Source organism: Leucoraja erinacea, chromosome 24, assembly GCF_028641065.1.
Source record: "Leucoraja erinacea ecotype New England chromosome 24, Leri_hhj_1, whole genome shotgun sequence".
Taxonomy (NCBI): domain Eukaryota; kingdom Metazoa; phylum Chordata; class Chondrichthyes; order Rajiformes; family Rajidae; genus Leucoraja; species Leucoraja erinaceus.
In genome coordinates this window covers 16,068,027-16,085,330 of record NC_073400.1, presented here as the reverse complement: position 1 = coordinate 16,085,330, position 17,304 = coordinate 16,068,027, and the positions used below count along the sequence as shown (strand labels likewise).

At 45.0% G+C, this 17,304-nt stretch overlaps 1 protein-coding gene across 5 annotated transcripts in view; it reads left to right on the top strand.

Moving 5' to 3' along the window:
- Positions 1–11,646, top strand: part of inavab (innate immunity activator b) — a 49,228-nt gene extending 37,582 nt beyond the window's left edge. For 2 of the 5 annotated variants that reach the window (XM_055654595.1, XM_055654599.1), the window contains exons 9-10: positions 2,606–3,323; positions 9,877–11,645. In XM_055654595.1, coding sequence (XP_055510570.1) covers positions 2,606–3,323; positions 9,877–9,960 — 802 coding nt within the window. In that variant the 3' untranslated portion in view covers positions 9,961–11,645. Of the gene's footprint in view, positions 1–2,605; positions 3,324–9,876 lie in introns of all 5 variants that reach the window. The other 3 variants (XM_055654594.1, XM_055654598.1, XM_055654596.1) reach the window with 2 other exon arrangements.
- Positions 11,647–17,304: the final 5,658 nt, after the last annotated feature.

Sequence of the window (17,304 nt, the reverse complement as noted above, 5' to 3'; positions counted from 1 at the left end):
AGGGTAGAGTTGATGCCTTACAGCGCCAGAGACCTGGGGTCACTCCTGACTACAGGTGCCATCTGTACAGAGTTTATACGTTCTCCCTGTGACCTCATGGGTTTTCTCCAGGTGCTCCTGTTTCCTCCCACACTCCAAAGCCATTCAGGTTTGTAGATTAATTGGCTTTGGTAAATTGTGCCCAGTATGTAGGATAGAACTAGTGTACGGGGATTGCAGGTCAGCGTGGATTGGGTGGGCCAAAGGGCCTGTTTCCATGCTGTAACTCTAAACTAAACTAAACTAAACTAAATATTCTTAAATTTTTTAAGAGCTACGCAACTCATTTATGGAATAAAGTCAAGACTCATGGAGTCATACAGCATGAAAACTGGCCCTTCGAGCTAACTCACCCATGCCGACTAAGATGCCCCATCTAAGCTAGCTTCATATCTCTCTAAACCTTTGCTATCCATGCACCTGTTCAAGTATCTTTTAAATGCTGTAATTGTACCTGCCTCAACTATCTCCTCTGCCGATTCGTCCCACATATCCACCACCCACTGAGTGAAAAAAAATGCCCCTCAGGTACTTCTTTTTCCTCCTCACCTTAAACCTATATCCTCTGGTTTTTGATACCCCTACTCTGGGTAAAAGACTCCAGGGCTTTCACCCTATCTATTCCCGTCATGATTTTATACACCTCTATAAGATCACCCCCCAGCCTCCTGCGTTCCAAAGGAATATGGTCCTAGCCTGAACAAACTCTCCTTATAACTCAGACCCTCTAAATTATCACATTCTCTGTACACTTTCCAGCTTAACAACATCCTTCCATCATCAAAAGACTGGAGACATACAACTCAGGAGCGGTCCCTTTGACCCAACTCGTTCATGCCAATCAAGAGGCCCCATCTACAATAGTCTCACCTGCCTGCATTTGGCCCACATCCCTCTCTCAACCTTTCCTATATTATATGTACCTGTCCAAATGTCTTCTCAACCGTTGCAGATCATTCCATATATCTATGGAGCGAAGGAAATAGGCAACGTTTCGACCCGAAACGTTGCCTATTTCCTTCACTCCATAGATGCTGCTGCACCCGCTGAGTTTCTCCAGCATTTTTGTGTACCCTTGTGCTGGTTATAACCTGTTTAAGGATTAAGGTTTGCAAATTCTTCCACACATTAAACCAGTGATGTGCTGGAACCCCTACTGTGGATGGGGCTTAACCATCAGTGATGCCTGACCTTACACAAGGCACAAGAGATTGGAGTCAAGTGTGTTTAATTGTCCTATGTTCCTGCAGCAGAACGATGAGATTCTTACTTGCTGTAACTGTAGAGGCCCATTAGCACAATAACACACAGATAAATGTACAATAATCGATAAGGCAATAAATGAATAATTGATAATACTAGGTAAGCAGACCATAGTAGTGCAAAACTGAAGTACAGCGTGCAACCGAAACAAAGTCCATGGTAGGTAACAGTTGCTGAGGTAGGGTTTCAGGTTAATGTTGTCAAGAGCTTGATGGTTGTTGGGAAGAAGCTGATCTAGAAGATTAAGGGGGGATCTTATAGAAACTTACTAAATTCTTAAGGGGTTGGACAGGCTAGATGCAGGAAGATTGTTCCCGATGTTGGGGAAGTCCAGAACAAGGGGTCACAGTTTAAGGATAAGGGGGAAATCTTTTAGGACCAAGATGAGAAAAACATTTTTCGCACAGAGAGTGGTGAATCTGTGGAATTCTCTGCCACAGAAGGTAGTTGAGGCCAGTTCATTGACTATATTTAAGAGGGAGTTAGATGTGGCCTTGTGGCTAAAGGGATCAGGGCGTATGGAGATAAGGCAGGTACAGGATACTGAGTTGGATGATCAGCCATGATCATATTGAATAGCGGTGCAGGCTCGAAGGGCCGAATGGCCTACTCCTGCACCTATTTTCTATGTTTCTATGATCCTGTACTGGTATGTCATGGTTTCAGGCTCCTGTACCTTCTTCCCAATGGCAGAACTGAGATGAGAGTGTAGCCAGGGTGCTGTGAGTCATAAGGGGGGGCACAGTGGTAGAGCTGCTGCTTTACTGCGCCAGAGACCCGGGTTTGATCCTGACTATGGGTGCTCTCTGTACGGCGTCTATGCGTTCTCACTGTGACCGCGTGGCTTTTCTCCAGGAGCTCTGATTTGCTCCGATATCCCAAAGACGCACAGGGTTGTAGGTTAATTGTCTACGGTAAAAATAATAAATTGTCCCAAATGTGTAGAATAGGGCTAGTGTTCGAGGTCTACTGGTCGGCGCAGACTCGGTGGGCCGAAGGGCCTGTTTCCACGCTGTATCTCTAAATTCTAATATGCGGGTTTGTAAGTTAATCGGCCTTTGTAACTTGCCCCTAGTGTGCAGGGAGTGAATGAGAAAGTCAGATAACGTAGAACTAGTGTGACTGTTGGACTCGGTGGATGTATTTCCAAGCTGAACCTCTAAACTAAACTAAAGCTAAGCTTGAAATCAATTCTTTAATATTTTGTATTCATGATTAGCTGACAGCTGAAAGGCTGGAGAGTTTGACGGGTGAATATAGAGCTGATAACTGAACCTATTTTACCTTGTTTGATGCCAAACAGATATTTGGATGCGAGCCCATTTGCAGCAACCGATCAAAGAAGTCGCACCTTGAATCCTCAGAGAAGAACGCCAAATGATACTGTTATTGTGTCAAATAATCGTGGAAATAAGGCCAATGAGAATTTACACATGAGGCCATATTATCTGAGCGGATATGCCGGCTCTGAGTTTAGTAGCTCTGGTTCCTCAACTTTACCATATATTCAGTCACCTCTTACATATAAAGCTGCAGAACCCAGATACTGGCAAATGTGCAACTTGCCTGCAAACATGGATGCATCTGTCCTACCAGGTAATGGATTTTACCAGTGTAATCCAAGCCAGCCTTTCCCACGTTATAGAGCCATTGAGCACAGAGAGGGGAATGCAACAGGTCATATGTGGGAGAGTGACCCAAATCGCCAATATAATGCAGTGCATTACTTCAACCCTCCACTCTACCGAGACTGCCATTACAGCGATGAGAAAAACTCACTGCCATTGCAGCGAATTACTACGTCTCTCTGCAGGATCGTGCGGACTCCGTCACTAAAAGAGTACCCCAACAGAACCTTGCACAGGGATGTTGTGTCGGACGAGCTTCAGTCATGGCATGAGAGGGCCAGACAGAGAAATGGCCATCCCCACACGCTGGACAGACAGGGGGCTTTCCGGGGTCCGAGATCTCACAGCCGAAGCAGAGAGCAGTACATGCGTTGGCCAGCTCTACCCTTGCAGGTAAGACCATCCAAATGAATTTTCAAAATACGCAGTAAATCTAGTAAATGAACACCAGAGACCCGGGTTCGATCCTGACTGCGCGTGCTGTCTGCACGGAGTTTGTACGTTCTCCCTGTGACCGCGTGGGTTTTCTCCGGGTGCTCCGGTTTCCTCCCACACTCCAAAGACATACATGTTTGTAGGTTAATTGGCTTAAGTAAAAACTGTAAATTATCCCTAGTGTGTAGGATTGTGCTTGTGTAAGGGGATCGCTGATCAGAGCAGACTCGGTGGGCCGAAGGGCCTGTTTCCGCCCTGTGTCTCTAAACTAGACTAAACTCAAAGAGCACAATTTTAAGCCGCTTTGAGATGCAAACTGCACCGAACTGTATGTTAAAAATTCTCATGATTAATTCCACTGACATTATATTTGGATTTACCAGCTTTTAGTTCATTGGAGACACAAAGGACAGCAGGTGCTGGAATCTGGTGCAGAACACAAAGCGCTGGAGTAATTCAATGGGTCAGGCAGCATCTCTGAAGGACATGGCGATGTTTCGGGTCAGGACAGTCATAGTCATATATTGTGGAAACAGGCCCTTCAGCCCAACTTGCCCACACCTGGCTGCCAACATGTCCCAGCTACACTAGTCCTACCTGCCTGCGTTTGGCCCATATTCCTCAAAACCTATCCAATCCATGTACCTGTCCAATTATTTTTTAAACATTGCAATAGTACCTGCCTCAACTACCTCCTCCGGCAGCTCGTTCCATGCACCCACCACCCTTTGTATAAAAATGTTACCCCTCAGGTTCCTATTAAATCTTTTCCCTTTAACCTTAAACCTATGTCCTCTGGTTCTCTATTCCCCTACTCTGGGCAAGAGACACTGTGCGTCTGGATAGACTATTCTGAAGAAGGGTCCCAATTCAAAACATCACCTGGGAATTCCCTATTTAATTCAAGTAGACAGTTTGTTTTGTGTTCAGGCAAGTTAGTATTTGATCAGGTTATCATCTCTTCTCAATTCATGTGAGTTTGGTTACACTGTGGTTAGAAATATCTGTGTTATTTGCTGCCTAAACAAGTTGAATACAAAACATGTTAGGACAGAGAAACATCCCATTGAAACTAGAAGTCTAGCAAATGTGGTCTTCACCATTTTAGGAATCTTTCACAGTAGTTAAATTACCTCCCGTTATATTGACTGTCATAAATATGTAACTAGATCAGCCTTTAATGAATGCAAAGGCACAAAGCTCTGCTGCCCACAAGGCATGACAGGAAACACTACATCAAATGATTGTGTAGTTGTCAAAGGATTGCTGAAACAAACAAGGTTTTGCAGGAATTATATAAACATTGATGAGGCAGCTACTAAGGAATGATGATTAGCTGCAATTCTAAAATCAGTGAGGGATTTGTTGCTGGAATAATAATAATGAAGTGAACCAGCCAGACCAAAATTAATTTGGACATTTATGCAGGTTCAGAGGGATATGGGCCAAATGCAGGCAGTGTGGGTGGGACCAGGAAAGTTGGGCATGTTGGGCGGGGTGGGCATTTGTGCAGGTTAATTGCCCTGAATTGCCCCTAGAATGCAGAGAGTGGATGAGACAGTGAGATGACATTGACCTGGTGTAAATGGGTGAGCAATGGACCCGATGGGACAAAGGGCCTGTTTCCAAGCTGAAGAAATATCCTTCAAAGAAAAAGTTTCAGACTTGAATAATCTTGAGTGTTTGATTATTTGACTAGCATCATGACAAGATTAATTGTCTTGCACATTGGCAAGACGAATAATGAAGTAGAGCTTTACTCCAGATAAGGAGACCTGTGTCGACATAATGTGTTCAATAGAGATGTCAGTACAAACCATTTTAAAAGTCCAAAGGCTGCATTAACATTCAAGGGTCATTTGAGTTCACCTTGGCTTAGTGGCATCTGCTTAGATATGCAACAATGAACTTCTTTCATTTCAAAATCCTTTTTGGTGACTATAAAACCTTTCCACATCCTGCACAGGTGATCTTCTCCAGATGCATATCCCTGGAAATATTCACTGTTTCTCAAACTACATGTCGCTCCTTGTTCATCAAGCAACCTTTGATGGTTTTGCTTACAGTACTGTGGTCTTCCCCTTTGGTCCAACTCCCTGCAGCTGGTTTCAAAAGCCTTGGAAAACCCCCTTCTCTTTGACTGTGTGCTCTTCTCCATCCAGGTCTTTTTTAATCTTGTCTTAGCTGCTCTGTTCCCAATCAGTGTTAGTTTTTAAATTTAGAGATACAGCATGGACACAGGCCCTTCGTCCCACAAGCTCCACCTATCACCCCGTCACACTAGTTCTATGTTATCTCACTTCCTCGTCCACTCCCTAAATGCTTTGGGCAATTTACAGAGGCCATTTAACCTCCAAACCTGCATGTATGAGATGTGGGAGGAAACTGGATTGTTGTTTAAGAGGTTTTCAGCTCGGCACATGGATAGGAGGGATATGGATCATGTGCAGGCAGAGGAGATTGCTTTATTTTCCCCTCATGTTTGGCACAGACATTATGGGCCGAAGGGCCTGTACTGTACTTTTATATAAGATAGACACAAAAAGCTGGAGTAACTCAGCGGGACAGGCAGCATCTCTGGAGAGAAGGAACGGGTGAGGTTTTGGGTCGAGACCTTCTTCAGTTTGATGCCGACCATCTATTCACTCTAGTTCTGTTTATCCCACGTTCTCATACACTCTCTACACGCTCGGGCCAATTGTCCCATAAACCCGCACATTTTTGGGATGTCGGAGGAAACACTGCAGAACAAAATCTACATCCTGACAGTGTTAATTTTCTTGCATTGTTCTTGACTATTTGCAGACATAATCAATAGGCGAGAAATTAAATTGCGTGGCAGTTATGGCACCAAAAGTGCAATTGAAACTTGGATTTCTCAGAGTGCAAAACAATAATGATCGTTTCCAGGTCGTAAACATCACGTCAGAAATTCAACATGGCACTTGTTGCCTTAAATCATGCATTCATCCTCCAAAATGTTGCACCACTATTCTGTGGCATTATGCCATTCTCTATGCAAAATTCCCCTTGCAGCACCACAGGAGAACGTGGACCACTTTGATTTGGGGAACTGGATGCTCCCAGGCCAACTGGGTATTTGCAATGTCAGATTAGGATTCCTGTACATTTAATGCTTCACTTAAGTCGTCACGCTCAACTAAGCATCGCAAGGTCATAAGGGATAGGAGTAGAATAGGCAATTCGGCCCATCAAGTAAGTCTACGCCATTCAATCATGGCTGATCTATCTCTTCCTCCTAACCCCACTCTCCTGCCTTCATAACCTCTGACATCTGTACTAATCAAGCATCAAATCAACTTGTGATGTTGCTGCTAGTCTACCATTACCAACCCCTATAACCAGTGGGGTAGGGTGGGTTTTCTGCGCCCGGGGCAGTTTAAACTTTTGCGCCTCCTCATTAGCGGGGGGCGGGGGCGGGGGCGGGGGCGGAGGCGAGGCGAGGCGGGGGGGGGGGGGGGGGCAGAGGCAGCGGCGGCTGGGACAGCGGCATTGGCGACCAGAACTCGGAGCTGGGGCGGTGGCAGCAGCGGCCTGGCCCACTCAGTTTTTATACTCACAGCTCCAGGTAACCCCTCCTCGCTCCAACGGCTCCCCGGGCCTCTTAATTTTATTTAAAAAATTTATTCAACAATTTTTTTGCGCCCCTAAAAATTTAGCGCCCGGGGCAACCGCCCCACTGCCCCCCCCCTCGCTACGCCACTGCCTATAACCCTTTCTCCCCAAACACCAGAGGTCTCTTCAAACCCACGACTCTCTGGAGTCCATCAGATTGATCCTTCTGAGCCAGTGACACCCTTCAGTAGAGCTGCTGCCCCACAGCACCAGAGTCCCGGGTTCAATCCTGATCTCGGGTGTTGTCTGTGTGGAGTTTTCATGATCTCCCTGTGATCGAGTGGGTTTCCTCCGGGTGCTCTGGTGTCCTCCCACCTCCCAAAGACGTGCGGGTTTGTAAGTTAATTGGCTTCTGTCAATTGCTAGTGTGTAGAGAGTGGGGGAGAAAGTGGGATAGCATAGAACTGGTATGAATGTGAGATCGATGTTCGACATGGACTCGATGGGCCAAAATGCCTGTTTCTATGCTGTATCTCTAAAACTAAAAACTAGACAGGTTTAATGTTTAATGGAGACGTCAACCATTTTGTTTTAGCCGTTGCACACATCAGATTCTGGCAGAACTGATACGCCTTATAATGCTTTACTGTTTGTGTTCTGCATGGACTTTTTCAACTGATGACAATCGATCTGTAGCTGCAGCAATTTAATAGGGGTAAAAATCAACCAGTGCCCTCATCAGCGTTTTTGCAAATAATGACTCATAATAGTTGTCCATGTCTCAACCACATCCTGTTGATGTGCCCAAAGACACTAGAGAAGCGCTCGTCTAGTATCTTTGGTTGTGCCCATAACGTCAGATGAAATGCTGAGAGCCAGATTAGAGGGCACTGCAACGTGTAAGAGAGAAGAAATTCTTTCATGCAAATGAGAAGCAGTAACTAGAAATAGAGTGGAGAGATTTGGGGTTACTGCTGATTTAACCTTAGTAATTAGTAATTAGCAAATTAATCAAAAAACATATTCCTAATCTAGATGCAACAGGAAAACTCTACAGGTCTGGTTTTCTGATAGAAAAGCTCACCTGGACCAGTACATAATGGAGGCAGCACAGTGGCGCTAGAGACCCAGGTTTGATCCTGACCTCGGGTGCCTTCTGCGTGGAGTTTGCACATTCTCTCTATGACTGTTTGGTTTTTTACCGAATGCTCCAGTTTATTCGCGCATCCCAAAGACTTGCGGGTTTGTAGGTTGATTGGCCATCTATAAATGGCCCCTCGTGTGTCTAACAGAAGATTTTCACTGTATCTCGGTATATGTGAAAATAATGAACAAAACTAAACTAGGGAGCAGATGTGAAGGCAGGATAACAGAGCTAGCGTGAATGTGTGATGGATGATTGGCATGGACTCTGGGAGCTGAAGAACCAATTTCCATGATGCACCTTTCTTTCAATCAATCAAGAAATTGATTTGTAATATCAGATGAATACATTTGAGTCAGGTTTGGCTGAATTTTAATTATGCAATAACAACAAGCATGGATATGTAACATTATCCTTTTGCACCCAGAGATCTCATAATTAAAACTCTTCAATATTTCTAAAGTGAAGAGTTACAGTTTAGTTTAGAATTTAGAGTTTAGAGATACAGCAGGAAACAGGCCCTTCGGCCCACTGAGTCTGTGCTAACACACAAAGACAATTTACAATTTTTACCAAAGCCAGTTAGCCTACAAAGCTGTACATCTTTCGAATGTGGAAGGAAACTGGAGCAGCCAGAGGAAACCCATACAGTCACAGGGAGAACATACAAACACTGTAAGCACTCTTAGTCATTTTTGGTGGGGAGAGCAGGAACAAGAAGATTGATGCTAGACTGATCTGAAACGTTACCTATCCATGCTCTCCAGAGATGCTGCCCGACCCGCCGAGTCACTCTAGCACTTGTGATTATTTTAAAGAACTATATAGTTTACAATTGGAGATCGCAAAAGAAATAAGCTTCACTTTGACATCGCATTCTCACACTGAAACCTTCTGACCATGAAATCTCAGAGTTGCTTTTACAATGTAAAAGGCACAAAATGAACTGAAACTATGCTGTAGGATTTACTGAAACTTCTTTACAATAAGTAGAAACAAGGAACTGCAGATGGCCAGGCAGCAAACCCTGGAGAACATGGATAAATGACGTTTCTAAACATAGAAAATAGAAAATAGGTGCAGCAGTAGGCCATTCGGCCCTTCGAGCCTGCACCGCCATTAAATATGATCATGGCTGATCATCCAACTCAGTATCCTGTACCTGCCTTCTCTCCATACCCCCTGATCCCTTTAGCCACAAGGGCCACATCTAACTCCCTCTTAAATATAGCCAATGCACTGGCCTCAACTACCTTCTGTGGCAGAGAATTCCAGAGATTCACCACACTCTGTGTGAAAAAAAAAATTCTCATCTCGGTCCAAAAAGATTTCCCCCTTATCCTTAAACTGTGACCCCTTGTTCTGGACTTCCCCAACATCGGGAACAATCTTCCTGCATCTAGCCTGTCCAACCCATTAAGAATTTTGTAAGTTTCTATAAGATTCTAAAGAAGTTTCTAAAGAAAGGGTCCAACCCGAAATATCACTTATTCATATTCTCCAGAGATGCTGCCTGACCCACCCAGTTACTCCAGCACTTTGTGCCTTTTTGTAACAATAAAAGCAGATTTTGTGCATTTCAGACAGCTGTGGAGGCCAAAGTCATTTCAATATTTTTAAGGCGGAGATTGACAAGATTCTTGATTAGTAAGGGTATCAAGACAGGAGAATGGGTTTGAGAGGGAAACATTAATCAGCCACGATTGAATGACGATGTGCGGAATGGCCTAACTTGGCTCCTATGACTTATGAACATGAACTTATTTATCGTTTTGTTCTTGTTTTTCACAGAGACACACGCCGCATTGGGGCAGAGATTGTGCACAAAATCAGTGGTACATGACAGAAGAGTCAGAGATGGCAAGCCAATTCTAAAGCCGGAATTTTGCGGGTTGAAATTCCTGATCATCGTAATGAAGTCGGTTGGCCGTGGCAATAACGTCCTTCTTAGTGAAGAAACAACATGTATTGACATTCGTCCAAAACTTCCATTTTTTTTCCACATTGCCATTTCAATGACAAAAACTTTCATGTCTGCTTTCTGGACAAAAACTCAAGATCGCAACCATACCTTAATCTAAATGTTCACAAGTATTTGAATGGAATCATTTCTCTTCCTGCCCCTGGAATGGTGTTCCTGTTAATTCTTCATTGCGGTTTTACGTTTCTGGTGCTAACTGATTAGAGTTTTTGTTTATTGATCATAGGGGGCAAATATTGACCATTGGTTGATAGTCTGTAATTACCTCGCATTATATGTCCATCGATGCTTCTCTATTGAAATTCTTATTTATGTTTTCCTTTTGCTATCTGATTTACAAAAGTTTAAAACTATTGAGCGATACAGTTCTTTTGAAAAGTTATTAATTTTAGAGGGTAAAATATATGAAAATAATAGTGATGTGCTTTCTAGACATTGATTCAAACAAGTTTAACCAAGTAAAATTGATTACTGCTTTACTATATTGTGTCAGAACTGCTATAAATTTGACAAATTTATCACGGAAGAAAACATCCCATCAACAGTCTTGAAGAGGTACAAGGTGCTGGTTTACATAAATGAAAACCGCAAAATGCTGAGATAACTCAGTGGGTCAGGCAGCATCTCTGGAGACCATGGATTGGTGATGTTTCGGTTTGGGATCCTTTTCTCAGACTGAAAAAAACGGAAGTGACGTGGAGTGGGGGACAAATTCTGGTGAGTGATAGGTGGGTAGAGGTGAAGAGAGGGAGTTTTCATTGGCAGATGGTTGGACAAAGGCTAGAGCTGAAAAGACAAATTGTGTGAGATAAGGATACATGGATAGAAGAGATGCAAAATGTGAAGCCAGAGGAAGGAATATATTTGGAAGGGGACGGGGGGAAGAGGAAAGGGAAGTAGAGATTCTGAAGAAGGGTCTTGACCAGAAACGTCACCCTATCAGAACTGAACAAGGAGGAGGACACAAATGCAGGCTCAGACACAGGGCAGATCAGTCTTCAGAGTTTAATCGGTCCAAGTCGGTACACAGGTAAGCAAAACAGAGGCAACAGTACAATCTAGGAGCAGGCAAAAAACAGAAGTCGAAAAACAGGCAATGGTCGAGGTCACAAGATTTCTAGAGCTGGAACGAGGTGATACCAAGTAGCATACACGACGAACTGGCAATGAGAACTAAAACACAAAGGGCTTAAATACAGACTAGCAGGGGATAACGAGACACAGGTGAAACACGTCAGGGCGGGGCCAATAATCACATGAGGGTAAACGACCTGATAGGAAATGGGACCTGAAACAAGAGGAGATGCGAGACACCAAAATAAAACAAGAATGCACACTCTAATACTAAAAAACAATAAGAAACAGAAACTAGATCAAACCCGAGACCTGACACACCCATTCCATCTCTCCAGAGATGCTGCCTGTTCCGCTGAGTTACTCCAGCATTTTGTGTCATGGGGAAGTAGATAAATGGTCTCCATCCAAATGGGGTACAGTGAAGAGAAAGGGAAAAAAAATAAGGTGGAGAGAAAATAGCAGGGGAAGCAGTTTAGTTAGCCAGAATGGGAGAATTCAAGAGTCAAGAGTCAATTTAATTGTCATTTGGACCCCTGGAGGTCCAAACGAAATGCCGTTTCTGCAGCCATACATTACACACAAATAGACCCCAGACACAACATAATTACATTTAACATAAACATCCATCACATAGCTGTGATGGAAGGCCAAATAAACTTCTCTCTCTCCACTGCCCTGCCCCCCCCCCCCCCCCCCCCCCCCCCCCCCCGATGTCAGAGTCAAAGTCATAGCCCCCGGCTGGCGATGGCAATTGTCTCGCGGCCATTAAAGCCACGCCGGGTGGTGCGAGGTCGCACACCGGGTCTTGATGTTGGAGCCCCCGGTGTGCGCTCGTAGAGTCCGCGGCCATTCCAGCCGCGCGGGGCAGTGATGTCAGGCCCCGCTCCAGGAGCTCTTCGACCCCGCAACTCGGGCGGGCGAAGTCGCCGCCGCAGAAGCCCCGAAAAGCGGTCTCCCTCCAGGGAGCCGTGGGCTCCCGGCGCCGTCGTCCACAGACCTGTAGAGAGCCTCCGACTCTCCGGCAGCAGCAGCAGCAGTGGCAGCAGCAGCAACAGCATCAGCAGCAGCAGCGCTCCTCCACCGCTCCGGACTCGGCCAGCTCCGCGACGGCAACGGTGAGTCAACACCTGAGTCCCCGGTCTCTTCCTGTTGGAGGCCGCTCCTCGTTGCGGCCTCAACGACGACTGAGACCCGACGAAAAAGGTCGGGTCTCCAGTGCAGGGAGAGATTCAAAAAGTTTCCCCCCCCCTCCCACCCCACCCCCACCCCCCCACACACACACCCCCAACATAAAATAACAAACACACACTACATAAAACACAGACAAAAATAAATAAAAACGCGGACAGGCTGCAGAGGCCGCTGCTGGCCAGAATGGGAGAATTCAATGTTCATATCATTGGGTTGTGGATTCAGTTTTAGTTTATAGTCACATGTACCCAGTTACAGTAAGACCTTTTGTTGCCTGCTAACCAGCCAACGGAAAGACAATACATGGTTATAATTGAGCCATTCGCATGATAAGAGAATAACGTTTATCGCAACGTAAGCCAGTAAAGTCCGATCAAAGATAGTCCGCGGGACCCAGAGGCAGATAGTAGTTCAGGACTGCTCTCTGGTTGCGGCAGGATGGTTGAGTTGCCCGATAACAGCTGGGATGAAATTGTCCCAATCTTGAGGGGTGCGTTTTCACACTTCTATACCTTTTGCCCAATGGGAGAGGGGAGAAGAGGGAGTGGCCAGTGTGTGACTCATCCTTAATTACGTTGCTGGCCTTGCCGAGGCAGTGTGAGCTATAAATGGAGTCTGTGGAAGGGAGGTTGGTTTGTGTGATGGTCTGGGGTACATCCACAATTCGCTGCAATGTCCTGCATCTTGGATGGAGCTATTCCCTAATCAAGCCGTGATGCATCTCAATAAAATGCTTTCTTTGGCGCATCTGTAGAAGTTGGTGAGGTTTGTTGGGACATGCCAAACTTCCTAAGCCTTCTAAGTTGATGTGCTTTCTTGGTCGTTGCTTCATAATATGGGTGGTCCAGGAGAAGTCGGTGGTGATATTTACTCGGAATTTGACGTTTTCAACCATCTCTACTGCGGTGCCGTCAATGCAAATGTATCGCTTTGCTTCCTGAAGTCGATCACTATCTCCTTTGTCTTGCTGACATTGAGAGAAATGTTGTTGTCTCAACACCAAGACACAAAGTTCTCAATCTCCTTCCTGTACTCCAACATCATCATTGTGATATCCACATTATGGTGGAAGTGGAAGTGGAATATGGGATAGATACAAAATGCTGGAGAAACTCAGCGGGTGAGGCAGCATCTATGGAGAGATGAAATTGGCAAAGTTTCGGGTCGAGATCCTTCCTCATGAGAGTTTGCATAGAGGTGGTTACCAAAAAGAAGGAGGAGAGATGGTGTTGAGGGATGGTGAGGCTTTGAAATCCCAGCGTGGATCAGAGGTTAACGTAATCCTGTCGAGGCCTGGGGAAAGTACCAGTGAGCAAGTTGCCAATGAGATCCGTACAGATGGGATCAATTTGCAACGTTGGCGATCTTCGAATAAATCTAAAGAAAATTGCATCCCCTCTGCCATCATTTTTAACAAGATCTTCTACAATTTCAACATAGACCAGTACAGCGCAGGAACAGGCCCTTCGGCCCACAATCTCTGTGCCGAACATGATGCCAAGATAAATCTCCTCTGCCTGCACATGATCCATTGCCTGCATTTCCACACACCTATCTACAAGCCTTACATCTGCTTTTGTCGTATCTGTCTCCACCACCATCCCTGACAACACATTCCAGGCACCCACCACCCTCCATGTAAAAACGCTTTCCCTACTCATTTCCTTTAAACGTTGTTTCTCTCACTTTAAAGCTGTGCCCTCTAGTCTTTGACATTTCTAGTCTGGGAAAAAAAGGTTATTTTAGTCTACAAAAGGTTCCGACTTGAAAGAGTTTATCTGGGTAACTAAAAAATTGCACACAAAGTGCGAGAGGAACTCAACGGGTCAGGGAGTGTCTGTAGATATTCAGGGATAGGAAATATTTTGGGTCAGGTTAGATTCTGATGTAGGACTGAAGAAGGGTTCCGACTTGAAAAGTCACCACTCTGAAGAAGGGTCCTGACCTGAAGCTTCATCTATTATGTCTTCCAGAAATGCTCCCTGACCTGCTGAGTTACTCCAGCACTTTATGTCCTTTTTTGCTAAACCGGCATCTTCAGTTCCTCGTGTCTTTACATTCAGTAGATTCCAACAAAGACCAGGGGCTAAAGCTCTGCCCAGACTTGAGGAGGCAAAATCTATTGTGCACCCCTGCTTTATTGAGGGAAGATTGAACCAAACGCAAAATGTCTGATGAGCAATTGGGCTTTCTCACCCTATATAAAAGTCGAATAGAGAGATGCAGCAGGTAAACAGGCCTTTCAGTCTATCGAGTCCATACCGACCATCAACTTCCCCTTTACCCTAATTCTACAATAATCCCATGTTTTTAATCTCATACCATTCTCACCAACTACCCTCAGATTCTACCACTTTGTTACATAGTAGCCGAGTAGAGATGACCAAGGCCACCAGTGATGAATGCCACCTCCTCTACGGACGTGTACCCCCGGCCCAATGGCTGAAGTCCAGGAGAAGCTTTCTCAGCCATGTCCAGCCCCTAATAGCATCACGGGAAGAAACCAGACTCCAATTATGGACAAAAAGGCTTGAGGACGACCCCCCTCCTACTGACATGGGTATCCCTCCTTCTGAAGCCCTCCCTCCGGGTTCAGAAGCACCATGAGTCCAGTGGAAGACGCTCAACCGCCTGAGAACAGGAACAGGGCGATCAAAAGCTGCCATGGCCAGATGGGGCTATGAAACTGGCCAAACCACCTGTGAATGTGGAGAAGAGGACCATACAATGCAGCACTGCCTTGTCTGCCCCCTACTACCCAACCAGTGCAGCCCAAAGGATCTTGCAGTGTTCAATAAAAACTCAAAGGACTGTGTAAAAGAATGGGAAACTGTCATATAACCAACCAGCTTCAAAGACACGAAAAGAAGAAGACATAGTAGGGACAGTTTACAGAGGTTGATGGTTAAATGATGCGTTTATTGTCACATGTGCAAAGGTACAGTGAAATTGTTTTCTTACATGTAGTCCAGTACTGTATACCTAAGCACAACCTCGATTAGCAGTGTACAGAAATATTCTACTGAGCCGGCGTGCAAAAGGCACCAAGGTTAAACCAGGTGTAACTTGCTGTGTGATGCCCACTCCATAACCTGTAACTTACCGAAACATTATTTGACTTCAAAGTATGAACAATTGTTATAATTATCTAGGATAAACTATTTTAAAAAATACTGTAAAAACCAGATTAAATACTTCAAATGTATCCTGAAGGTCAGTTGTATTGTTTTTGTACAACATTATTTTGAAGTATGGAAATTATTTCTTTGGGTCAGCTGGCTGTAATAAACATTTTTCCATCAACTTACAAGTAAATATGTCTATTGGTTATAGTAACGCAGGCTGGCAAATTATTAAGACACTTTGAAACTCTTCCACTTTGTCTTTGCAAAGGCCTATTAAACCTGTCCGAGAGATAATTTATTTCAGGCATGATACTCAGAGGAGGTAGTTGAGGCACATACTATAACAACATTTAAAAGGCTTGGGCAGGTACGTGGATAGAAACATAGAAACATAGAAATTAGGTGCAGGAATAGGCCATTCAGCCCTTGGAGCCTGCACCGCCATTCAATATGATCATGGCTGATCATCCAACTCAGTATCCTGTACCTGCCTTCTCTACATACCCTCTGATCCCCTTAGCCACAAGGGCCACATCTAACTCCCTCTTAAATATAGCAAATGAACTGGCCTCAACTACCCTCTGTGGCAGAAAGTTCCAGAGATTCACCACTCTCTGTGTGAAAAAAGTTTCTCATCTCGGTTTTAAAGGATTTCTCCCTTATCCTTAAGCTGTGACCCCTTGTCCTGGACTGGATAGGAAAGGTTTAGAGGGATATGGCCTAAATGCAGGCAAATGGAGCCAGCTTAGATGAGGCATCTTTGTCGGCATGTACGAGTTGGGACAATGGGCCTATTTCCGTTCTGTATGACTACAAATCTATGACTCTGCAACTTGCATTGGGGATGGATCATCACTATGTAGTGTTGGGGTACATTCGTGATATATAAGGCGGCACAAACACAGGCAGGTGGCACTAGTGTAGCTGGGACATGTTGGCCGGAGTGGGCAAGTTGGACCAAAGGGCCTGTTCTACGCCGTATGACTCTATGACACAGTGGCGCAATGGTAGAGTTGCAGCCTCACAATGCCAGAGACTCGGGTTCGATCCTGACTACGGGGTGCTGTCTGTATGGAGTTTGTACGTTCTCCCTATGAGCCTCTTAAACAACATTCTCCTACCCATTCTCTGGGTGATCCAGTTTCCTCCCACATTCCAAAGACATGCGGGTTTGTAGGTTAATTGGCCTCTGTAAATTGTGCCCTACTATGTCGGATAGAACAAGTGTATGGGGGGGGGAAATCGCTGGTCGGCGTGGACTGAAGGGCCTGTTTCTGCGCTGTATCTCTAAAAACTGGAACAAAAAAATCTAAAAGTGGGGAGATAGGTGCAACACTAAGATTGGGATCCAAAGAAAAATGGCCTTCTGGAGGGGTATGATGGGAGGAAATCAAGCACCGAAGGATGTTCTAAGTACCACATCGCCCTGCAAGCTGACAGACATTGAACTTCATGGCAACAGAACAGGCTGAACAGGTAATTCACCAGCTGAATTCATGTACAGTAAACGCTCCCACCATTAGTGGGACTAATGGTAGTTCGCAATGGTGAACCAATGTACGGTTAGCTGAGGCTTTGAATTGACCAGTGAGGAGACTGAATCTTCCTTTCAATAGACTTCACTGAACAACCTCACCATGTCAGGCAGCCTCTCTGGAGAACATGGATATGTGACGTTCTGGGTCGGGACCTTTCTTCAGTCTGGTTTTCTGAAGATTAATGAGATTACAATGAATGGATGGGTCCCAAGGAATATGGAGGAACAGGGAGACGGTGGTGAACAAGTCTAACGATCCTTTAAGGTTCAGTGTCGTGGCCAGATAGTGACCTCCCCACCATCAACGG